This window comes from Rhinolophus hipposideros (assembly GCF_964194185.1).
Source record: "Rhinolophus hipposideros genome assembly, chromosome: 6".
Classification (NCBI taxonomy): Eukaryota; Metazoa; Chordata; class Mammalia; order Chiroptera; family Rhinolophidae; genus Rhinolophus; species Rhinolophus hipposideros.
The window spans coordinates 14763871-14790572 of NC_138052.1; the positions used below are offsets into that span (position 1 = coordinate 14763871).

Here is a 26702-nt window from a genome sequence, read left to right on the forward strand (position 1 = left end):
ACAAAAAATCAAAGTTGAATGAGTTGTATCATTAATTAGTAGAACCACAATAAAAATTCCAACTACTGGCCTCTGTTTGTTGTTTTCCAATGTACCATGCTCATACAGCCTGACATCAAATCAGTGTTACAGATCTGAATTCATCTTGGCCAACCAAAGGAGCTATAAACTGAAGAAATGATATGCAATGATAGGAGACATGCAAAGAATTAAGCATTGTTTCTATATTATAGCTCATTCCTATGAAAGCAGGGTAAAAGGGGCATCAGGAAACATACAGGAAAGGTTGGAATCTTCTTGTTTCCCCAAATAAATGTAAAATAATTTTTGACTTTCACGTTTTTATATCAAAAGTTAAGAACATCTTTATTTAAGTATTCATGAGATTGTAACCTGCAGCTTTATAAATATGTCTTTTGAGCTTATTCATTTACTATTCAACCATCCCAGGTAGAAAAGACATATTTATGACAATGCTAATGATACTTTACTGAGCCAAAAGGATGAAATCTTTAATGCTTATCAATTTATTCTCTTTCCAAAGATATTTGCAAAAGCAAAGTGCAGAACAGTATATATAGTAAACTCCTATTTATGTAAAATAAGAAAGCTACATTCATTTCAATATGCACAGAAAATTACAAGGACACATCAGACATTTCTAACAGTGTAATGATAAGAAAATGAAACAGGCTAAGGTGGGAAAGAAACCTACTTTCACTATTTACTCTTTGGTACTGTTTGAATAGTTTTTTAAATAATGTTTATGAAATACTTTCTCAAGTAAAAAGATCTTTGATTCTGATACTACTACTAGTAGTACAACTACTACTACTACTACTACTACTACTACTACTACTACTACTACTACAGAGTTTGTTCTTTATTCCCACACTCAAAGAATTAAGATCCACATAAATAATTTTAAATATCCAGATTCAATCTAAATATAAAATAAAGTTTACTCCTCAATTCTATCTTTGTATTAAAAACAAACAACAAAAACACTTTGTTCTTCAACTTGTGGGTAGAGGTATACTAATCCTATGTGTTATTTTCATGGGCAACGAAGTTCAAGTGTTCACTGGTATTATTGCTTAAGTTCTAAAAAGCCTGTAAAACATTTGCTGTCTTAGTCTTTTATAAATAACTAGTAAAATTTCAGGTTCACAAGAAAGTTTCTAACATTATTCCAACAGAAACAGAAATCATGTCAAAATACATAAACACAAAGAATGACACTGCTTCTTTAAAAAAAAAAAAAAACATTAGAAAAGGTAATTCAGTTTTAATTTATTTTCATCACTTTTTCTTCATGATCCAGGTATTTTAAAATGCAAAGAAAAGTAACTTTCCATGATATGTCAGGGACTGGCACTAAAAAAATTTTCAGACTGCAATGAGTTATACAAATGAAAATATCAAATGGAGATCCAGTTATCAAAATGAAAGCACTCAACATATTAAAAGTTCACAATTATTTGTTTAGAGCACATAAAAAAGTTAGCTTGCTAACCAACTGTTGTGATTTTAAAGAACTATTGCAGAGATTTGAAGAAAATAGATTTATTGGTTAACTTATAAAGAGATTAAAGAGCTTGAAACACGTATTAAAAAGAAATTTGTGCCTTTATTAGAATGGCATCAGGCTTTAAATATACCAATTCTGGTAATCAAATTATTCATTTTTTTAATACGAAATGACACTACAGAACTGCAACACTGGTCCAACAGTCTTGTCTTTACTTTCCCTTCAAATCAACAAACAGAATGCGAGAAATCAGAAAGCACTAGCAGGCATCAGTTAATCCAAGATACTAGCTTCTTAGTTCCAGAGCACTTGCAAAGAAAACCACTGGGGCAGCACAGGGGATGGAAGCAACTCGTAATAACTGGAATCCCATGAGCATGTATGTCAAATCTCATGAGGCTATTTTTTCAATTTATCCTTTACTTGGTCACTTTTTTTGTACTCAAATACTAGTTTTTCTTTGACTTTTTTTTCCCTCAAAGTATAAAAAGTATGAAATATAAACAAGCTCTTGCACTGCACACTTAGAAGTGTACAATTCAAGCATTATAGAGCTATCTACATACTGATAAATCCCATCAAATCTCGGATAATTCAATAATATACAAAATATCAGGGCACAGAAAGAACTAAAACCCACTTCTTTTTGATACACATAAGATTCAAATATTCAATCTAAAGAAAAACACTTACTCATTTTGGCTCTCCTCTACATTCGCATGTTGATATACTTATTAAAATATTCCTGTATAACTATGTTTGGTCTTATTATTTCAAGTCAGGTTTAAAACCTTAAAACCAGCCATTCAGACAAAACAGGTAATCAGAAAGATTATTTCTTCCCCACCTCCCTAACCCCAGTAACTATGAAGTCAGTTTTACGACATGACTCCAAACACTGGATTGTGACGACAAATGCTAGGTCCAATTTCTTCATAATCCTTTTTGGTGTGGCATACTTGGTAGAACTCAGGCTGAAAATAAAAACATATTTTTATAAAGGTCAAAAAATCTATCACTTTTCAACAAGCTTAAATTTTTTAATCTAAAATGTTTATTATTACTCCATAATACTTGAACAAAAGTTCTATTATTCCAGCAACCACGACTTAAAATCCCCTATAAATCTCAGAATTAAAAAGGAGCATTTAACTCATGTTCCTCCACCCTCCTCAACACCTGTTTGTCCTATAAATATGAAATTTTGAGGAATGAAAAGTTAATTCTCAAATGCCCACACTACTCTAGGAGGCTTTCCCAAATTGTACATTGAATCAATAATCTAAAGAAGCAGCATTAATCTGAAGTACAGGTAAACCAGTCTTAGTTATGCTACAGAACTATGCTACGTAAAGATCAATTTGCTTTCCTCACTCAAGCTCTGGTACGACAGACTATTTGATGTCTGCCTGTTATCTCTCAAATGGCAAAGCTACAAACTGAACTAGGTTATATGGCACAATTGAAGACAAAATTAAGGAAGAAAACAACGATTATCTCTCTTTTAAAATGGTTTTAAATTCAAGGTCGTATAATTTTCAATAATTCAGATAAAAGCCCCTTCGTTTTATTTACTACTCTGTGCACTACGGGATAAAGCACCAATATTCACTAGGCTAATTATGTCAAAATATCTTTTAAAGAGGCTTTAAGATGTTTTGGTTTGTGGAGAGGGCTCATAGAACAATTCCCTTTACTTAGTTTAGAACATTGTACTTCCTATGCAATGAAACACTTATCTTAATGCTTTTAAATATTTGCACAGAAAAAAACCAATGACCTGATATCTATCTGTATTACCGCAAGGTTAAAAGAATTTTCCCTACAGATAAATTTAAACTCTAAATGCTCGAAAAAAAGTCTCTAACAATGTCTCGCAAGCAAAGTATGAACATTAAATCCAAATGACTTGCACTTTTAAAAATACCATGTACATATGTATTCAATTTTAAAACTTTAAAACATTTAAAGAAAATTTCCTTGTTCTTCTAAATTGTTTAAGTATTAAGGGATTCTTCTATCTAAAAAGAAATCAAATTATAAAAGTAAGCATCATCTCATTTACCGTGGAAGCCAGCATCGATCCCCCAAACCAAACTGCGTATCGCTGCATGTGGTGTGTGATGACTTGTACATCAATAGGTTTGGGCTAAAAGACATAATAAGACCAATTCAAAAGTAAATTAAAGTAACAGTTTCTGTATCATTTAACCTTCAATGTACATGTACATACACAAAAACGTACTGTTTCACATACTCAAAAATAAACGAAACTTTAAAAACATGGAAGGCTCATAGGGCAAAACAGAATATAGCAGGAAAACATTAAGCTTATTTTATTTTATTTAAAAACATAACCACCCTGAAGTTGGGGAAGGGACTAATCCAAGTAATGTGGGAACACACTAATACGACTGCCACCCTCAGGCTTCAGATAAAAACTAAGCAAATATTAAACAATATAATTAATAGGCCTATTTCTCAGTTATGGATAAACAATTCTGAAACTACTACATACACATATTCCAAGATTGATCAAAAACATAAATATATTGTAGATAACAAAAACCAGCTTCCTCATTGTCAGACAAGGGCATTACAAACATGGAAAGGTAGAAGGCTAGAATGAACCTTCTGGTATTTTGGAACCAGCAGTATCAGTACGAATTCATAGTTTTTAATTTATATAGAGAACCAGATATAGATGTTTACACACACACACAGTGTTCTGGATCACCAAGAAAGCCTAGAAGCAGTGACCCCACCACTACCACCCCATCCCAGTAGCAATGAATATATCTAGTGTCCAAAACTTGGTTTCTAGCATTCTCCACTGAAATGAACAAGGGTACCTTGAGAAAAAAAAAAAAAGGCTGATTCCTAGACTGGTGAAGAGAATGTACAAGATGAGTCAAGATGAGTCTGGCTGCTGTGCCAGAAAGTAACAAAATGCTTGAAGAATACTGGGACCACGTCAAAAAAATCCTAGAAGCTACCTGCAGTGGCTTCCACTAGCTCAATCTGAGAAAATTTGAGCATCAAAATTAATGATATTAATAATATATTGGTATGAAATCACAATGATGTTAATGATATAGCCTAAAGGATAATATAAGGAAGGAGGAAGGAGGCAGGGAGGGAGGAAAAGAGGGAGGGAAGGAAGGAGAAAGGGAGGAAAGGGGAGAAAGAGAGAGAGGGAGGGAGGCTTTTCCATTAGTAAAATGAAACTAAAAAATGTAGAAGAAATGATGGAATTTGCCAAAACTACCACAGTAATAACTATTTTAGGAAACAAAAATGGACATTAAAACCACTGGTTGAAAGTTTGATGAGAATCAGGATAGTTACATGGTCTGAAAGTATCTCCCCATAAGATTCTTATTAAAGGAAAAAAATAGTAACTTTATAGTAGAAAAACCTGGAAAACACTACTTTAACCAAGCAATCTAAATTAACATATGGGACAAATCATATCATGTGTCTAGTGATATAATGCACTAAAAAAGACATATCATTTCTGTGGTATCACTGCCAAAAGTGCATACTCATGAGGAAACATCAGACAACCCCAAACAGAGAAACATTCAGCAAAACAAATGACCTGTACTCTTTAAAAAACATTATGGCTATGAAAGACAAAAAAGACTCAGTAATTGTTCCAGACTGAAGGGACATAATAACTAATTCAAACATGTGATTGTGGATTGGATCCTAGACTAAAAAAAAAAAAATACTTATTTTTCTCCATTTGATATAAAAAACAATAATGGGAGAACTGATGAAATTTGGATTAGGTATGTAACTAGGTAATATATTGTATAAAGATTAATCTCCTGATATTTTTAAATGTAATGTCCTGTTTTTAGGAAACACACAACTAAAACATTAGAGGTAATGGGTAAAACATTAGAGGTAATGGGCCATCATATATTCAACTCATTCTCAAACAGTTCAGAAAAATAAAAATTTTTCATGTATAGGTATGTGTTATTTGTACACATACATGTATTTATAGAAAAATAAAGTAAATATAAAATTTAACATTTGGGGCATCTAGGTGAACAATATATAGAAATTTATTCTACTAGGTTTTGCAACTTTTCTGTAAATGTGAGATTATTTCAAAATAAAAAGTTTTAAAACTTGTAAGTCATAAAAAGATAGTTTATTTATTTTAAGAAGCTATTTGGTTGCCATTAAAAATTACAGATTGAAAAGCAACAAAGCCAGATTTAGATACAGATACAAAAAGACATTATGAAGATCTATAAAATAACTGAGTAAAATAAAAAGAAGGAGGCACCTCGAATCCTCCAGTAAACAAAATTTTCCCTATATGTAGATATGCCAGTGTTGACATCACTGGGGGGAAAATTCCTTATTTCTTATTTAGAAATGAACCAGAAACTTAAAAATATGTTAAACATTTTTATTTTATTGAAATAGTATATACTCAAAAAACTAGCATTTTTTAAAATTTCATGTAGCTGTAATGAGTCATTACAAACTAATCTACTTAAACATACTTTTTACTGCACTCCAAGGGAAAGGTTTAAGATAATCAAAATTTAGGGGCTGAAAACAGTCAGGTATCATGCAATTTCTCAACAAGCAGCAAACCCTAGAGTGTTGTATTTTACTTTTAAGTAATTTTGAATGACTATGGTAGTCTCTCGGAGCCTTCATTCTTGGTAATTTTCCAAGTTGAATAAATGTGTTTTATTTAGCAATGTATCCTCTGAAACAATTTTTTGTTTCAATATCCTTTACTTAACAAGAATGAAACATCAAATTTACTGAAAATTAGTCTCATAAATATAGAAAGCAGACATCTGAGAATTTAAAATTAATTCTGATTTTTTGGCAGTAAGCCCCCAAACTCCAGAACAAGTAACAGGAAGGTTACTTTGCTGAACCACCAATTTGATTTCACACTGTGCGGCTGCTATGGAGGAGGCTAGAGTCAGTCTGTGAAAGTAGGCTTGACCATGCAACATCAGCTCCTTTCTCCACTCTGCTTCATTGTCCTGCTATAGCAGTAAAATTTTGTGGAAGCAAAAAGAGTATTATCCCTGGAGTATACCAGAAATCTACTACACACAGACACACACAGACACACAGACAGACACACACACACACACACACACACACACACACACGTTATCTATGAGATGTTAAAAAAAAAACTCAGAGCTACAATATTTTCCAGAAATGTAGATAATATCCTAGAAAAATCAAACAACCAAGACTATCATGGACGTGAATCTATGATATTAACCACTTTCCATCAGAATACCTGACAGGTTCCTCTTATTTTCTTATATAAAAGCAAAAATTGGCAGACATTTCCCATCCCCATTACAATAACCAAGGCACCCTCAACCTTCCAACCAACAATTAAAAACAAACCAACCTTCAATCTACCACCACTCAGTTCCTCACTTAATTTCAGCCTGGCATCTACAGTTCTCTTCAAATCTCGTTGCAAACGACGTCCGAAGTCCCTGAACATGGTTGACCCTCCAGAGAGGACAATATTCTATATTAGTAGAGAAAAATAAATAAATATGACCTTTATTTAAAAAGAATAAAACATTTAAAGCTATAAGAAATGGTACTTGATCCTATTATATCCTTTTGAAGAGAGGTGTTTTAAAATTTAATATTTATTCCACAATGGACATAAAGATGTTTTTAAGAAGTATGACCTTGAATAACAATTTAGCTGTAAATACTGACCTTGTAGAGAGGACGTCTGACATCAATAGGGCAATTCTGAATTACTTCATCTACAACTTCTGAGATAGGTTGAGTAAAGTCTGGATTAGCAAACTGAAAAAAGTAAGTAAAGTTGGATATATGATAGAGATTAGATCACTACTGACTTAAATATTACAATTAAAAATTGTTTTCAAAAAGTTATTTTTAACCTCATTCCATTCCCATAACGATTTAAACTGTCAAACAACTTTCCCTCTCAAACCTACCCCCCTAAACAAGTCTGTTTAAAACCAAAAAAATCTGTAAAGCATGTTGTGTAACACACCTTTATCTACCACCTCAAATAAACTCTACAACCTGAGAACCTGTCAACATCTTTAAAAAGATTTAATCCCCAAAACCTAGACAAAAAATATTAACAAATTGTCAGAAAATATGTTCTATATTCATTTAAAAAGTATTTTCAACTTGTTAATATAAAAACTGTAAATTCTCTACATGGTCCTTTGTTGGCCATACTCTTCAGTATTTACCTAAAACAGTGCGCACGCACACGCGATTAACTTTCCCATAATACTTTCCCCACCTTGAAGATAGTTTATGTGCTCTATATACCATGAGCAAGTAAAGGCAGGGATAGGGTCATTTCATTGCTGTGCTATATATCTCTGTGTCCTTCTCAGTTTCTAATTGAGGCTATACAAAAATAAAAATTTACAGAACCTTAGAATATTCACATAATCTAGACCCACTTACAGAAATTCTGATCTAGAAAGAAAATAAGTCTGATTTGAATATATCTTTTGAAAAAGCTCAGGGACGATATTGCTGTAAAACCCCAGATGACAACAAATAGAATGATATGAAGTAAAGCAGCAAGCAATGAATATTTAATAAACAATGAAGAAGAAAAAAGAATTAACAATAAATAAATTAACAACAAATTGTTGGAGGTTATTCAATACTTAAGACCCCTATCAAGAATATTTTTAGTCTTTTTCTTTCACTTTCGGCAAAAAGATCAGTCCTGCCTCTAACTGCTCCTGCTCAGGTCCTCACATTACTGCGAGTGTCTATCGGGCAGGAATATTCTTTCTCTCTTGTGAAAAATTTATGGAGAATACACCCAAGAGAATACGTTAATCCAAATAGTTTTGTCAAAAAATTTAATTTCCTAAAAGAAAAAAAAAAACAAAACACAAAGTACCAAACTCATTCCTTCAAAAAACAGTATTTTATAGTATTTGTGATGAATTTAGCAGTTCAAAAATAAACATCCTTACTCTTTCATACATTTTATCCTCAGTTTAGATGCCTACACTTTCATCTAATTCAATCAAAGAACAGAGTGACTCCTTCAAATGACAGGAACTATGACATAAATATCTAAAACTACAGGAGAGAGAATATTAAAATTCACTTGGGAAGTGACACAGTTCACATGATACAAGAAAACAGGTCTGTTCTCAGAAACCATGGTGAACTGAACAATATCTAATCTTGTTCTTTCTACTAAAAGCACTAATAAAGAAGTGTTTTTAAAAAGGCATAATACCAAAGGTTTGGAAAGAACAGAATAGGAAAAAACAGCAACACAATTTGGTAAACTGCAATCTGGAAAGCAGATAAAACAAGACCATGCACCTCCTCCAGAACATTTACTAAGTCAACAGTAGGGAAAGCCAAGAACCAAGCTCCTTTGCACCCCCAGAACTGGCTGCGCCTATTAGCATTGAAATTGAGGTGGAAGGAGGGCAAGGAGGGAAGACTGGTTGAAAGTCTCTAAAGCAGCTAAAACCCCAGATCCTCTCCAAAGAAGTCTTATCAAATGCCTCCACCTTATTCAAGGAGAAAACTGGCTAATCTATTCTCTAAAGGGAATAAATAAATTAGAGAGTCCCTGAACTCTTAAACACAGCTAAAAGGAATAAAAGCTAAAAGGGAGATTAAAGTGAAGGTATGCAGCTTACTGCTGACACACAAATGGCAACCCTCTTTCCCCATTTGCCAATCTTTACGTTCCCAGGTACGAATCTTCTCTGGGAACTGGCCTACCGAAAAAGATCTAAATAAACACACACAGGGCATTCCTCCAAAGAAAAGGCCATAGTCAACAAGCCCTACCACCAAAGCTCAGGTTTCCAATCATCTTTTCAATATCTCCTTAAATGAGTGACCCCCAAAAGTCTCTAGCATGAAAAATACAGGAATCAAAACAAAGAGGAAAGACAACTTGAAAGAGACTATGCAGAAGAAGATAACTTCAAAAAACCTATTATTAATATCCTCATAGAACCAAAAGATGTGCAACCATGAAACAAAAACAGGGCATCATTTTAAAAGGACTATTCAAAAGCAGGAGTAGGAGAAGTGCTTGAAAATTAAGTATCTTACCAGAATAAATACAATAGAAGGTTCAGAGGTAAAATTAAAGATATAACCTAGAGATTAGAACAAAAAGACAAAGAGCAACTAGAAAACAGCACGTCAGAATGCTAGGGGACAAAGGAAGATCTACAAGCATCAGAGAAAAAGAACAGGTCCTCTACAAGGTTTAGAAATCACAACAGTTTTTCACTTCAAGTTATAATGAAAAGCAATGGAACAATGGCTTCGAAATGCTGAAGGAAAGTGATTTTCAATCTAGAATGTTATACCCAAACTATCAAACAAGCGTAAAGATAAAGTGAATGCATTTTCAGACATGCAAGGACTTAAAATTTTCATCTTCCATGCACTTTTTATAAGGAACCCTATTAGCAGGTGATCACTAACAAAATAAAGTGGGCAGTAAGAAAGAGAAAAACACAGAATAGAGAAAAATGGGATATAACATAAGAGAGTGGCAAAGGGAATCCCCAGAATGATGGTGAAGGAATATGACAGTTCTATACCAGGTGCAGAAAAAAACAGATTCAGATTGGGACATATCAGATGTGTTGGAAAACTGATGAAAAAATCCTATGCAACTGAATATCCTGAGAAGACGGTTATAAAACTGGTGTGGAGAGTTTAGAAGTGAATTAATGATAATTATTTTAAAACTAAGCAAACAACTTACAACTCCCTGGAAAACAAAACAGAACAGGAAAACATTTCGTGTTAAACTACATGGCTCAGCTATGAGCAAAATTTGTGTTCACAAAAATATAAGCAATGAATTTTTACCTAACAAATTACAATGTAACTATAATGAAATTATAATGTTACCTCTGGGATAAAAGGGTATGAAAGGGTACTGTTTGGTGGGGAGAAAAGAGGTAAATCCTCATCTTTCATAGTTGGAAGTTGATAGAAAATGCCTAAAACTGAAAAAACTTAAAAGTTGTAATATAACCAAAGCAATTTGCAACTATGGAGGCAATCACCAAAAGAATCAATTTTAAAAAGTTTGAACTGCTTACCTTTAGGGAAAAAAAAATAGGGAGAGAAGCATGCAAGGCACTCCTAGTTTTTATTACAATTTAAATAACTATAATTTTAAATAATGTGCATAAATGTAACTGATTTTTAAGAACAACTTTGAAAAAGAGAAAGGTAAACATTTCTCATAGAAGAATTACTTACAAGGAAAATAAAGCTATGGAGAGTCAAAGTTTTAAAAAACTTAATGAAGTATATACTTGATACATCAAACAATAAAGATTACTTAACTTAAAGAATGGACAAAAATTATATATGAAACATCGGCAGTAAGATAAATTTTCATCCAACTTTCCCTTTCCTAAGCAATGACACGATGACAACACATTTTATTTACATTATCTAATGTTTCAAGGTTTTTAAGACAGTTAAGACTTAGCTAAGGACATCTGTAAAGAGTATTCCACTCAAATGCTACCTCCTTTGAAATCCAATACCTCTCTTCTTCCATGCTGTTCTCTCTCTTGTAGTAATGATCCTATTCACCAAACTCTGGGTCAGGATCGTCCACAATACTCTAATTCCTGTCTTCAACTTAGGGTTTTAAGGTTTTAATCTCTCTCTTCAGCATTTTCAATTTCAAAACAACTTATGTTCCTGAACTCAAATGACTTTAATTCACTTGTACTCCAGCCACTCATTGGTACATGTCATACAATTAGCCCTGACTTCCAGCTACACGGTTATGTCTCTTTCCATCTTCTTGAAACCCCACTAAAATGGCAGAAGGAAACTAAATTAAAAGGTAAATGGCCAAAGAAAAAAGGTGCCAAGGAAACAATGAATAAAATATTTCAACACTGTTTGGAAAACAAAAAAGGAATATTACATCCTGAGTGCTTCCAGAAGGCATATTGGTAAAAAGTCAATCAATTTACCCTGCATAACTTTCAAAAGTGCCACAGACTGAAGGTACAAGAAACTACACAAACAAGGGTAAAACAAGGCTTTAAAAATAATTGTTAAAATTCTCAAAAGGAAACAGGGAAACCCCTGGGCGGCCAGATGGCTCAGTTGGTTAGAGAGCAGGTTCTCAACAACAAGGTTGCCAGTTCAATTCCCTCCATAGGATGGTGGGCTGCTCCCCCTGCAATTAAAGATTGAAAACAGAAACCGGACTTGGAGCTGAGCTGCGCCCTCCACAACCAGGTTGAAGGACAACTACTTGGAGCTGATGGGCCCTAGAGAAACACAGTTTCCCAATATTCCCCAATAAAAATTAAAAAAAAAAAAGTAAAAAAAGAAACAGGGAGACTCCCAGGTTCCTTTTCAGATCTTGTATAACCAGGCAGTTAATTACAACCTCTATACCTCTGTAAGTAAAACAAAGAATAAATGAATAGAAAATGATACAAATGAAGAAATGAGGCAAAAATTTAGGAAAAACTAAATTTTAAGAGGAAAAAAACAATCACATTACACTACTTCCTCAAAAGTGAACCTTCATTCCATAAATAGTATATAAATAGTATAATACTATTGATTTAGCCAATAACATATGGACAAGGCTTAGGGAAAAGAAGGTCTAGGAAAAAAGTCAACTAATCAACTAACGTAAAAGGATGTTAGCAGATAAACCACTGATAAATCAAGAACCAGCAGTATTCGCACAGTAGCTGGAAATCTGGATGTAATTACCCAGAGTAATGGCTAAGTAAGCGCTAGTGGCTGCCCGGCAGAACACAAAAGGGGTGGGGGAATGGGGTGGGGGTGAAGAGCTGCTCGTTTTGTTTCAAGCCTGTCAGTGTTGACTTTTAAAACTATATGCATATATCCTTTTAATTAATTACTTTAAAAGCTGCAATAAAAAACAAAAAATGTGCTGTCTAAAAATCTTAAAACTCATATACTTGTCTGACCACAATGTCTTATCCTTCTGGTGCCCCTCCTTTACTCCTAATTTACAATTCTATGCCAATTTGTCCTGATCTCCATTCCTGCCTGCATCCCTCACTACCTCTAGGTAATTCAGTCTTTCTGATTCCCTCTCTTCTCTATGCTGCAGCACTTGTACCCCTGTCCCGTCAAAACCCTGTGTTTGCTCCTTTCCCACTACAGCCTGAGTTGGGCGGCAGGGGATACGACACCACTGTGCGACTACAAGTTCTGGGTGTCTAACTTCAGCGGTGAACCACCGTTACCAATATAGTTACCCACTCAATTCTTCTCAATAGTGATGATAGGTCACTATCCTCTCCCATCCCTTAACCTTATATCCAATCCCTCTCCCAACACAGCTTGATTCCATTTCATGAAAAATAACGGAAACTGAACCATGATCATGAACTTCCTCAGCTTCTCGCCTACCTTCCTCCTCTACCATTCCCAGTTCCACATTTTCCAGGTCCTATACTTAACTCCTTAGCTCTGTTAATGGAGTAACCCCTTTTAAAAATAAAACTAATCTCGGCCTTATTCTTTCTATTTACTTCTTACCTGTCCCAAGTAACCACTATGCTTTTCTTTCAGAGCCACCTCCCAGAATATCCAGTCGATTCCCAAACTTTCACCTCTCACTGCTGCAGTAAGCTGTCTCTATCACACCATTCCATTGAAAATGCTCCCCAAGAACTGGAATGTTAAAAACCCATGAGTACTTCTCCAGTTTCTTCCATTACCTCAGTGTAGCAACTGGCACTATTTATATTTAACCTCACTCCTTGAAAACATTCACTACTCTTAATGTCAGTACCACAATCCCTTGGCTTGGCTTCTCCCTTCCTGTATTCTTGAGCATTTTTTGCAGGCTCCTCTTACTCTGCCTGTCCATTAAGTGTTAGTGTTCACTAGGGCTCCCTTCTTCCCCCTTTTCCCTCTCTACATCCTTTCCCTGACCAATTTCTTCCTTTGCTCCATGGGGTGATGACTTCACATCTATCCTTACCCGAGAACACACAACCCAGTTCAAAACACTTGGAATCCAAGTGTTCATTTTGGAACCTTTTTAAGACGCATAATAGACTCATCTCACGTTCCTACCTCACCTATTCTTCCCCTTTCATCACTGTTCCTAATTTCAGCGGACAGCACAGTCTCTAGTTGCTCAAGTTACAAACCTGGGAATCATCACAGATTCTTCATATTCTTTCCGCCCTCACATCCAGGCAATCAGTAAGTCATGTTGATTCTATTAGTTTTCTCTCACCTCCTTTTTCATTCTCATTGACCTACTAAAATTACTTATCTTTCATCTGAAAAACTGCAATAAACTCACCTGTTCCCAACACAGCTCACACCTCTGTTCCAATCTACCCAACCAGTGCAGTCACCCAGTGACCTTTCTAACACCATCCATAAACCTGTGTCATTTCTATGCTGAAGTTTTCTGCACGGCTACAGAAACCAGTAACTCCTTTGCATAGCGTATTAGTCTCATGAACACCAATCTGGATCTATCTCCTACCACTCCTTTCCTTTATACTTTTATTATCTAGCTCTCTCATATCTCAAACTTGTTCCCAGCTTATCCACCTGCCAGAAATACATTCCCCTAGCGTTCCTGACAAACACATAATCATCCTTTAAGACGCAGTTAAACTGTTACCTCCTCTAAGTTGTTCTTCTAGTTCTCCCAGGTAAGCTTAGATGTTCTTACCCCTATGCCCTCACCAGATATGCGTGTTCATTAAAGCAAGCATACGTGTTCATACATTCATCTCTTATTCTTTAAGCTTGATAAGAGAAAGACAAGTTAATTTTTGACCATGAGAATTATATCCACTTACTATTTGCTGAGTGAATATAAACAAGAGTAGGTATATAATGTTAGTAATTCTACTAATAAAGTTAAATTTCTTATATTTAGATACTAGAACTTTTCATTATAAACACACATATTTTTCATTAACTTAATACAGCTACGTTACTAACATTTCATAGAGACAAGACTATTTTGCTAATAAATATTTTGCCACAACAGTCAATTGACAGTCTTTGTATAATGGTCATTTTACATGGGGGGAAGAAAGGGAGTTCTAGAACCCTTCCCAAAATATTTTATTTAAATGATTGCAAATTTTAAGGGCTCCCCTCTTTTCGTGACCCCACATAAGCCACAAATATTAGAGACAGAAATTTCATTTTCCTAAATATGAAATATGTAACTTTAACCTGTTTTAACACAAGCAATTATTTTTCAGAAAAAATATGACTCAATTATAGCATTTAGTATACAAAATAAAGTTCCTGAGATTAGCTCTGAATGTCAGAGTTGATAGATATTTTCTGCTAAATATTATAGAATAATTCTATCTTTAAAAAAATTACCTCTGGATGAAAAAAGATTTCAGGTCCCAAGAATCTCTCATAACCAACATCAATGGAAAATTCTTTCTTTGAGATAGCATTGATTCCAGTATACTGTTTAATCCACTTTGATCCGTCTGTGTCATACTTGTTAAATTCTTTTACTAAATCTGGGCAGACATAACTATAGCGCTCCTAGAAAAACAAAAAAAGAAGTAATATTTTCCTCTTGTTTTAGGAAAAGTAGAAAAGGATGGCATGTTTTCAGTAAACTAGAAACAAATTTTTAAACTCTTCAGAAATAAACACAGGAAATTCATCTGAAAAATATTTTGTCAGGATATTATTATAATGTGTAGTACAAATAAACAGCTCTTCTCCAACACATAATTCCTGACTCCATACATGAAAGGAGTATGATCTGACAGTCAAGTTCTACTATTTTAATGTCACTTCGTGAAAATTTTCATTAATGTCATCAAACATTTTACCATTTCAATAATGAATGGAATCTATATTCTAGAGAGGAAAAAGTATAAAATACGCACAAAAGTGAAGAGTAGTTAATAGTTGATATATCCACACAAATTACTGTATAGATCCTTAATATTTACCTGAAACAAAACTGATTAAGTTCAGAGTAAATAAATAAAATAAAAAAGGCTGAACATATAAACTACTCTTTTTCACCGTATTACGTGCAATGCTGAATTGTTGCGTATTTGGTCATATGTCCTAAGTAAAAGTTTTCATCTAAAATGCAATTCAAAAATGTTATGGGTTATAACATCCTACTGGCAATTTATGAACTGCCGGTTGCAAGTCTCATTTCTTTTTAAAGAAAAATGCACATTTCATACACTTTTATATATCAAGGATCCCATCTAAGATAGATATAAATATTATAATTGATAATCAAACGACATAAAGGAAACGTCAGAAAACAAAAAACAATTTGATTATGCTACATTAGGTCTTCTTTCTCCAATCCTTGGAGGTAAGAATCACACAGAAATGATGATCCTTAAAAGACATTCAGACTGAGCATCAGTATTCTCTAGAATAAATTTAAATCCTTGTTGTTTTTGTTACTTTTTTATGCTCCACAGATTTTTCCAAAGATGTTGAAATAGTAGTGCTCATATTAACTTTTTACATATTTAATATTATAGCCACCAATGTGCAGTGACTTTTGGCAGCTACATTTAGTAATTTCTTTACTACCTAGAAAGTAGTACATTCATTTTCATTCCTAACCTTTGAAGAGCAAGGAAAAACCTGTAATTATGTAAAGACAGACAAATCAATGAAGTTATTTTTGCCAGAGCAGTTTTGCTTTTACATATTCAAAACACGTGAGAAATCCACTGAAATTTTTTAGGTATGTTGACGAACAATACATTTTACAAAGCAATGCTAAGTATTTCTATAGTTGTATGAAACGTTGATATAATACTTACACAGCGTACAAATTATTAAAAGAACTTACATAGCCTTCACATTTTTCTATTTGCCATTATCACTTGAGCCAACTATTCTATAACCAAATTATTCAATTATATCAAAAAAATTTGTTAACACAAAACTGTTAGGATTAACATAAGGAATTCAGTGAAAAATCTGAGATTTTCAGTGAGGACTCTGAAGTGAACCAATTTATTTTTACGAAAGGGAATAATCACAAAAATATATATTAAAGTCAACTGGTATAAATGTTGTATGTCGGACCTCTCAAATGTGAAATGTAGATAGAACAGGCAAAGGGTCGATAATCCCCCAAAATTTCCTTACAAGAAACACAGAGAAACATACATATAATTAAGGGTAACGATTTGTAACCAGCTAACAAAGTGTTTTTTTTTTAAGTACTGTTCTAAACAATTTTTCATGTTAATATTATAAATTTGATTTTAATTTCTAACTGAATTACACTCTCATCATTACTTTTTACCTTTACTGCCTTAGCAGTTTCCAAGGATTGCTCTGGAGGGATTCCTACTTCTCGGTCTCTCAGCAATTGCTGAATAAAATATGTTATATCTCGTCCTGCGATGGGAATGTGCTTAATACAGCTGCCAATCACATACCCTTCAGCCTAGACCAAAAAAAAAGTGTCAAATTTACCGTCAATGTTTTCAAAATTAATATAACCTAAATAATTAGCCATTAAAGACCAATATCTCAGGTTAGTGTATTTGGATTCTCAAGTATTATTTTATCCCAGGAGAGTTCTTCCAGTCTTTATCCCTCAACGACATTCCTCACAGTTTGCTTACCAGAAAATTTATAATATTTATAATCAAGAGTGGCTAGCAACTTACACACAGACATATTCTGCCACTGATAAAAAAGTTTACAACCAAGAGTGAAATGATGCAACATCATGGAAATAATGATTTTCAGAAGTATGAAATGTTTTAGATAGCAGGCTTTGATGAGATATGATTTTTCAATCTTTTATAATTTCAATAGAAATTTAGATTGCAATGTAGGAAAGTTGATCAATAACTCACAAAGTATTTTTCCCAATGAAGCAGGTACCAATGTCACAAGTCTGAGACATTCCATCATAATGCCAAATAATTAAATTCTGCAGAATGAGTTCATAAATTTACTGATATAAGTCAGAAGTACAAAAAATAATGCAGCAAAACTAAGTGTAATGCATTAACAAAGAATATCAAGGATGTCCTGATGTGCCCATGACAGAATATTAGGGATTGGACTCATCCTCTCACCTTAAAGATAAAACAGGACTAATTATATGAAATAAAGGTTTTCAGATATCGGAAAACAGGCAGAAGAAGGTAGTGATCCCTAAGAGAAGGGAAAACAAATAATGTAAGTGCTATAAACATCTCATCTCACAGTCTAGGGAAAGTTCCCAGGCAACAATAATGGGAGGGAGAACCCAGAGTCTGGTGGTCTCATTAAGCTGAGGATACAGAATTTAGATTTCAGGCAGCTCAAGGTGGCTACAGTATGCAAGTAAGACTGCTAACATGGAAAAAGCTGCATTGACAGAGAACTCTGGCGATCTGAAGAGTTATCACTTTAGCTGACTAGTAATCATCACATGCATGTGAGAAAACCATCAAGGCCAGAGGGAAAAAACACCTCTGCAAAAGAGTGGGCAGCAATTCCTAAAGCTCATACATAGCTGGAGTAGTTTATGTCCCCATTAGCCAGAGTTGAAAGACCTCAAACATAGAGCGGTGAATTCTAAGAATACTGCCTCAATTCCGGGGACAAAGGAGGCCTAAATAAAAGGTTGTTCTGGCCATGCTTAATAATGTTTCAAAGGAGCCCCTGAAAGAATCAAACTGATTCCTAAGAACTTAATTGTGTCCCAGGAAAAAAACTTAAACTATTTAAGGATATTCTGGAGTCCTGGGTGTCCAAAAACCCAGTACATAACAATGTGAATATATGGAATAGTACCCAATCAAAAATTATAAGTAAGGAATCAGGAAAATACAACCCCTGACCAGGAGAAAATTCAATCAACAGACAACAAAACAGAAATGTCAGACATAGAATTAATAGGAAAGGACATTAAAAGAGATAATATAATAAAGACCATATGATCAAGAAGATCAATGGAAACATGAGGAAGAGAGAAATGGAAGATATAAAAAGACCCAAACAGAACTTCTAAAGAGAAAAACAATCTGAAATTAAAAATACATTAAATATAATTACAGATCAGACAAAAATATTTTAAAAAGTGAACTTCAAGATACAGAAATAAAAACTACCCAAAATGATAGAGGAAAAAAGGTTAGAAAAAAATGAACAGAGCTTCAATGAACGAGACAACTTAAGCAGCCTAATGTACATGTAATTGGAATTCCCAAAGACAAGGAAAGAAGACAGAAAAGATATGTGAAGAAATAACGGACAAAAGCTTTCAGATATCATGAAATCTACATATCCATAGATCCAAACAGCTCAATGAACCCCAGAGAGGAAACAAACAAAAACAACACATTTAGGTACATTACCATCAAATTACTGAAATCTAGTGAACTAGAAATACATAAGAAGAATATTTTGAAGGTAGCCCAACAAATGTTTCATAACATTACATTTAAAGGAACAAACCACTGAAGTGATAACAGACTTATTTTCAGAAACAAAGCAAGCCAGGAGACAGTAGAACTACATCTTTATAATACTGAAAGGAAAAAAAAATTGTCAACCTAAAATTCTACACCAAGTAACAGTACCTGACAAAAGGAAGGCGAAATAAAGACTTTTTCAAAGGATGTACATAAGTTGAAAGAATTCATAGCCAGCAGATCAGCAGTGTAAGAAATATTAAAGGCCATCACTCAGGCATAAGAAAATGATGATAGATGGAAATCTGGACCTTCACAAAGCAATTAAAAGTACTGAAAATGGTATGTGGGTAAATATAAAAGAATCTATCTATTTTTCAAAATCTCTTTTCAAGGTGACTATTTGCTACGGGCTGACTTGTGTCCTGCCCCTCCCAAAATTCTTATGCTGAAGTGTTGATCCCTAATACCTCAGAATGTGACTGCATTTGGAGAGAGGGTCTTTAAAGAGGTAATTAAGTAAAAATGAGATGATTGGAGTGGGCTATAATCCAATATGACAAATGTTCTTAAACGAGCAGATTAGTACACAGACACAGAGGAAAGCCTCTGTGAAGACACATGGAGAATAAAGCCATCTACAAGCCAAATGAAAGAGGCCTCAGAAGAAATCAACTCTGCCAACCCCTTTTAGCTTCCATCTCTGTGAAAAAACTAATTTTCTACTGTTCATGCCATCCAATCTGTCGTACTTTGTTATGGCAGCTCTAGCAAAATTAATACACTACTTACAATAAAAGAAATTAATAATGTACTACTGAGTTATAACATGTAGAATTAAAATGAATGACAATGACAGTACAGAACAAAAGAGAAGTACACTGTTGTGTGGTTTTTATTTATGTAATAGTTGAATATTATTTGTAATCAGACTGTGATAAGTTGAAGATGTTTACTATAAACCCTAGAGCAATGACCACCAAAACCAAGCAACTGACAATAATAAAAATGTACTGCATGGTTAGTCAATAAAGATATAATGGAATAATCCATTAATTCCAAAGAAAGCAAGAAAATGATGAGTATAAATTTGAGTAGTCATTCTGAATCTATGAGGCACAAAAAAACCTCATTTGTTATTAAGATTAGAAGCACAAAGGTCTTGGCAGAAAAATGCTCAAATAATCCAATCTGATGAATTTTTCCTTGTATGCTTTACTAAATTCAAACCACAAATCATAATCATATCTTGAGTTTTTATTTTTTGAAAAAAGATTCCTCCGAAGTCATTAATGGCCACGTGCTTGCTTCCAAATAATAGCTATTTAGTTAACCTACGCACCCGTCTGAAATCTGTTAATTAAGGGTGAGAGACTATCAACTGGCTAACACACACAAAGACACATCCAAACTGGAAAACAGAATTCCATGTTTAAGAAAAGAAAGTCATAGATATTTCCACTCCAGACATGCCAATTCATCATTTCCTAATTAGGAATTAGAAGCAAAATATTTCTAATAATTTTCTAATTATTTTCTGATTAGAGAACAAACCTACTGCAAAAGAAACATTTTGGAATCTGTTTATAAACTTTTAACAATAACTTGAGCAAAATACAGCTATAGCTGAACAAATGGCCAAATTATAGCAAATTTTTAAAGTGTAATATTTAAGTTTTTAAAAAGTGGTATTAATTTATATAATTTAACTTTGCCAGAGGTTATGTGATGTCCTGTTCAGTAATTTTAAAATATCCTTACCACAGGAATGACATGAGTGACACCGTCTCCACTGTCTATTACCGTACCGGTCAAAGTTCTTTCTCCTACTTGTCTTGAGGTCCAGGAAGCAGCTAAGGCAAGAACAGCCTTGAACAAAATGAAATAAGACAGGCCAAAAGAAAAAAAAAAAGGCAGAGTTAAAAGGAAAAAAGTATCTTACTGGAGTACTTTATTCAATTTTAAACATAGTATCTCTAGAAAGAAAATGAACAAAATTAATTTACATTATGCAATCAAATTTTCACATTTTATTAAGATAAACTTATAGGCTTATATTTTCTTTTAGGGGCATATTTATAAATATTCCATATTTCAGTGAGGGCCATTTTTCTTCTAAAGCCAAAAAAATGGAAGACTAAGGAGAAATTGTACAGTACTAAAATTGCTAGATTTAAACTATGTTTATATCGGATAGCCTATTACAAACAAAGTAGGTAGAGAAGCAAACAACTACTCAACCACAAGAATTATTCTATTCATAGATGGCTATAAATAAGTATCACTCTTGTAAGATTAGCTCTAATTTTTCTAAATGTAACATGCATTTAGGAATATGTAACACGTCATTTATCCACAGAAAAAGCCAATGCATACTTCCAAATACTGATTTAATTAGGAAACAAAGTTGATGTTTTTCTATGAAAAATCTTGGTGTGGGCAATAAAGTCTTTAAAAAAAAGTTTGCAAATTAAGAAATTAACATAGCTAGTTCATTTTTAAAAATATAAATTTAATATAATCCAAATCTCAAATAAGATATGACTAATAATTAAAAATTGAGCTAAACAGGCTTTACCTACATGCAATCTAATAGCTAAAAGAGATCTAGAAAGATATCTAGGCCAACCTCCATTTTTAACACAGATCACACCATATATCATTGTGAGCTAACAGAACTATACAATAGTTTATGTACTTATTAAGCACTTATGAATATGCCATGTATTACATTTACTATGTGGTTAAAAAATAAGAGGTGAGTTCTGATCTTCAAGGATGGGGCAGAAGCTGTTTTATACACACATATACACAAATTAAGTGAAGTAAAAGCCAACAAGGATTTATGATATATGGGATACAGAGGGACACAAAGGAGGTGGTCAAATATACCAAGTAGTAAATCAATCAAAATAGACTATAAAAAAAGGACACAATGAATGTTACATGGATAAATGAATGTATATATGTCTTGACATGGAATAAACAGTAAGTATTCTCTTATTTCTGTCTTATGAAAGGCCTTTAATTATCCAAAAACTATTAACTTATTTTCTTTAACATTTCTTTTGCTGAGTAAATAACTCCATTTACTATAACACAATTTCTAAATTATTAATTCAGGAGAGAACTATGATATACTTTCATATTGTGAAATATAAATATATTTAAAGAGTGAATTAAACCAGGTTAAAATTTAAGAGTCAAGTTTATCCTGACTTATAAACTTGGTTACCTGCACAGCAATGTACAAGCCTGGAACATTGAAGGACTCAAACATGATTTCAGCAGTATATTCCCTGTTTTCTGGAGTATTCAGTGGAGGTTCAGTCTATTAAATTGAATAACATTTCAAATAAACACTATCAGGTTATTTTAATAACTTTATACACAATTTAAAATGAGAAATTATTTCAAAGTCATTAAACTTACACAAAGACCAAAGAAAACCTATAGAGAACTCAAACAAATCTATACATATAAGAAAACAATATGGTTATTCACATTAAAAAAAGAAAAGAAACTGACTCCTATGTCACACCACTTATAAGGATTAAACGTTGAGAAAGGGCAGGAGGGAGGGAGAAAGGAAGGAGACCTAGTCAAATCACCTTTAAACATGGTAATGACAGACTTCTGGACAAACATACCAATGCTATTTGCTAGTGGGTTTCTTCCGAATCCTCATCTATGCAATGTTTACAGCAGGATGTACCTGGTCTGCCTACAATTATAGTAAATAAGCCAAGATTCTATAAATGTATGGCGTAGCTTACTGGAAAAGGTTTAAGTTACATAACTGTTAAGAGTATAAAATGGAAATGTTTGAACAGTTCTCTTCAGTTTCAGTTATGTGGTTGAATACATCACTTAGAAACCTGAGGGTTAAGTCTGAGGCAAGAAATAACATAAAATCCTGGACTGTATGTTTCGCCTATCCCTTATGATTATTTAAATTCTTAAAGTTTGAAATTGGGTAAGACCTCTGATTCTTCTGAGTCTGATTTGACAATCCAATCCTTGTTGTTATCTCAAGTATTTAAACTTTAAAGGCAAAACTTTTAAACTTAAGAAATACAGAATTACCTTTTTGACCTTGAGTAAGGCGTGATTCCTTAAATTTAAAGAGCACAAATTGCCCAGGGAAAGAATGATAAAACTTGAATTCATCACAAATTAAATCTTTTTTAGTTTAAAAGACACTGTAAAGAAAATTATTTAAAAAAAACACAAAAAACAAAACACTAACCAGGAGACGTTTTCCACATGTAAAACCTTCAATAGCTAAACTGCCTTATATGTTTAAAATTATTTAGAAGAGTTCAGGAATTATGTAAAAGTATGGAGATAGGTACATACAAAATTAAGCAAAGTAAAAACCCTCGGCAGAACTATGACCTCCAAGACAGAGTTCTACATAAAATATAATCAGAAGATTTCACAAAGAAAACATACAAATAGCTAATAAGTACATGAAAAAGTGCTCAATATGATTAGTCATCGGAAAAATGCAAATTAAAACCAATATGAGAAATCTTGCCCACCCACCAGAATAGCTAAAATTAAAGACTGTCACACCAAATGTTGGATAAAACGTAGAACAACCAAATTGCAAATACATTGCTGATGGGTGTGCCAAAAGGTACAACCCCTTGGAAAAAGTTCTGAAAGTTTCCTATTAAACCAGTCATGCTCCTACCCTCTGACCCAGCAATTTCATATCTAGATATTTATACAAGAGAAATGAAAACATCCACAAAAAGACCTGAATAAGAATGTTCACAATAGCCAAAATATTCTTAATGGTCAAAAACTGGAAACAGCCCTGGTGATCATCAACAGAGAAATGGCTCGTGAGGCATATTCATACAATAGAATACAACCAGCAACACAAAGCAACACGCTACTGGTATATACAACAACATGAATGAATCTCAAGATTATACTAAGTGAAGTCTTATCAAACAGCCTATCTTGTATGATTCCATTTTATGAAACTCAAAAGTAGGCAAAATATGTGCTGGAGAAAATCAGAACAGTAGTTGCCTCTAAGGCATGGGGACAAGAATTAACCAGAAAAGCACATGAGAAAACTTGCCAGAAGGAATGTTCTCTATCTCTTGATAAGGGTTTAGGTTACACAGATGTATGCATCTGTCAAAATCAGGAGGTGGACAAACTACACCATTCATCCCATAGGCCAAAATCTGGCCTACCCCGTTTCTGTAAATACAGTTTTATTGGAACACAACCATACCCATGTATTTAAGTATTATCTATGGCTACTTTCCTGCTGTAACAGCAGAGCTGCGTAGCTACAACAGACACCATAATGCCTACAAGCCAAAAATATTTGCTATCTGGTCCCTTAGAGAAAGTTTGCCAATGCCAGATCAAAACCCGTAGAATGGTAGGATTAAGATTTACGCATTTTATAGCGTTTAATTTTTCTATAAAAAAATAAACACTATAAACAAATATGAATTCTAGTCAATGATGTATGTGTACACTAAACTATTTAGGGGTGAAATGACTCCATCTGCAACTCATTTTGAAGTGATTAAAAAATAAGATGGAGTGATGATGGATGGATAACCCAATAGATGTCATAAAGCAATTATAGTAAAATTAATAATTGAGTCTAATTTGTGGGTGTTCACTGTATTTTCAACTTTATGTTTATAGTCCAGCTATAAATAACACATATGTACCTAGTTTTACTGAGCTTCAAAGATGTGTTTTTTTGGTGTTTTTTGTACAAATTAAGGCAAGACGCTCAACCAGCAAAAAGATTACGACTCGCTTTATTGCAGTGGTCTGCAATGACTTCTACGAACCCACAATATCTCCAAGGTATGCCTGTATCTACAAACTGCCATAATATAAAATATTGATTTAACCAAAAACTATGATATAACTATACTACACGGAGGAGGAGAAGATAGGGATTTCGTGTTAAGGAAGGGGGGATATACAAGGAAAAGAACAAAATCCTCATCTTTCCTGCTAGATAGTAGAGAGTGTCTAATATTTAAAAAACAAATAAAAAATAGAATATATTGTTCAAATTTATAAAACAGCACTCAGAAAAACTCTAAAAATTTTAAATGTTTGCCTCTGGAGAATATGAATCAAGGGTTGGGAGAAATGAGAAAGGCAGTGCTATTTTTTTGTTTTAAATCTTACAGCATTTGATTTTTTAAAGCTATGAATAAAGCTATGCTTTGGTTAAAAAAATAAAAATTAAAAATAAAAGAGTTTAAAAATTAAGTTACATTGCACTTTTGCTACCAAGAATTACAAATGAAATAATAATCAGACTAGCTATTTTAAAAAAAGGGAAGTGTCATGTTTCCAACTTTTTTCTGAACCTTCTTTACTATTGCTATCATATAGATTACGTTTTAATTATCGAAAGAACTTCTTAAGTGACTAAACTTTGGTGCTTCAACATACTACTCCTCTATGGGAACCCAGAACTGGATGGTCTCAAAAGATGATAGAGCTTTCTAACAAAGTCTTTTAGACATATGACAATTTAATAAACAATAAAAGTATGTCCTGGTGAGTACAGATCTGATGAAAACAATTCTCATTTTCTTCAAAGGTTTCCTCAGTGAAATTACAATTTGTACTTACCAAAAGAAAATAATGGTCTTCAGGTTCTGCCCTTAAATATTTAAAGATCACTTGTTCCATAAACCTTTCCATCAAATCCCAATCTTCAACTATACCATGGCGGATTGGCCACTATTAAAACAAAAAATAAAACACAAATTAAATCTTAGTAATATCGATAATAAATAAATCTACCAAAACTTTAAATCCCAGGGGAAATGAGATCATTAGTGGATATTAGATGACGATAGCATTGCTTTGGTGTGATAATTATACTGTAGATCTTTCTTAGGAGATGCATACATAACTATTTAGAGATAAATAAAATTATTTCTACAACACATTTTCAGATGGTTCAATTAAAAAAAATATAATGCAAACGTCAAAAATGTAAAAAATTGTAAATTTTAAGAAATCCAGAAAGACCATTGTACTGGTCTTTCTGGATTTCTGAAAATTTTGCAAGAATGGGAAAACAACCCATTAAAATTAAGCCTATAAAAATTATAGTTTATTACAATTTCTTATTTTCTAATTTTTAGCTCTTTCACAAATATTTGTTGTGTGCCTAATATATAAAGCACAGTTGGTAAGGGTATAGCAAGAACAGTCATAAATTAAACATGTAAAATTTTATAAGAAAAGTTGTAAACATTTGTACAGAACCATGCTTCCAAAACTGAGCCCCAGGGTACTGCAGCAAATTCAGAGACAACACAAAGTATTTTAAATTTTCCAGGAAAATGCAGTGATACTCAAAATCAGTTCAACACTGCTTATCTACTAGTTCAAGGCAGTTAGTTTCAACATTAGGTCATACTATATTCCTTTCAATAACATCTCTTCTTTGAGAACCTGGGTTGCCAGCAGTTACTATAATAAAATCCACGTACCTCCCCCAAGAACCCCATGTAAAATAAGAAATGATGGTGGTGATGTGCAATCTGATTCCAGGTGCAAGAAGCTGTGAAGTGCACACAAGGCACATGCATCCCAATAGTAACTGTGATTATTTAACAATTAATTAAAAATATTTTCCTTTCAAATAAGTGTCTTTTTTCCTCAAACTGCTACTAAGTTGCTTAGACCCAGCTACTTAATAA

At 33.3% G+C, this 26702-nt stretch overlaps 1 protein-coding gene across 1 annotated transcript in view; it reads right to left on the reverse strand.

Moving 5' to 3' along the window:
* Positions 1–1273: 1273 nt before the first annotated feature.
* Positions 1274–26702, reverse strand: part of ACTR3 (actin related protein 3) — a 54730-nt gene continuing 29301 nt past the window's right edge. The window contains exons 4-12 of the mRNA XM_081050881.1: positions 25621–25731; positions 22217–22312; positions 20743–20850; positions 16872–17015; positions 14942–15115; positions 7271–7363; positions 6945–7070; positions 3597–3680; positions 1274–2505 (exon numbers count right to left, since the gene is read on the reverse strand). Of these exons, the coding sequence (XP_080907007.1) occupies positions 2410–2505; positions 3597–3680; positions 6945–7070; positions 7271–7363; positions 14942–15115; positions 16872–17015; positions 20743–20850; positions 22217–22312; positions 25621–25731 (1032 nt within the window). The 3' untranslated portion in view covers positions 1274–2409. The remainder of the gene's footprint in view (positions 2506–3596; positions 3681–6944; positions 7071–7270; positions 7364–14941; positions 15116–16871; positions 17016–20742; positions 20851–22216; positions 22313–25620; positions 25732–26702) is intronic.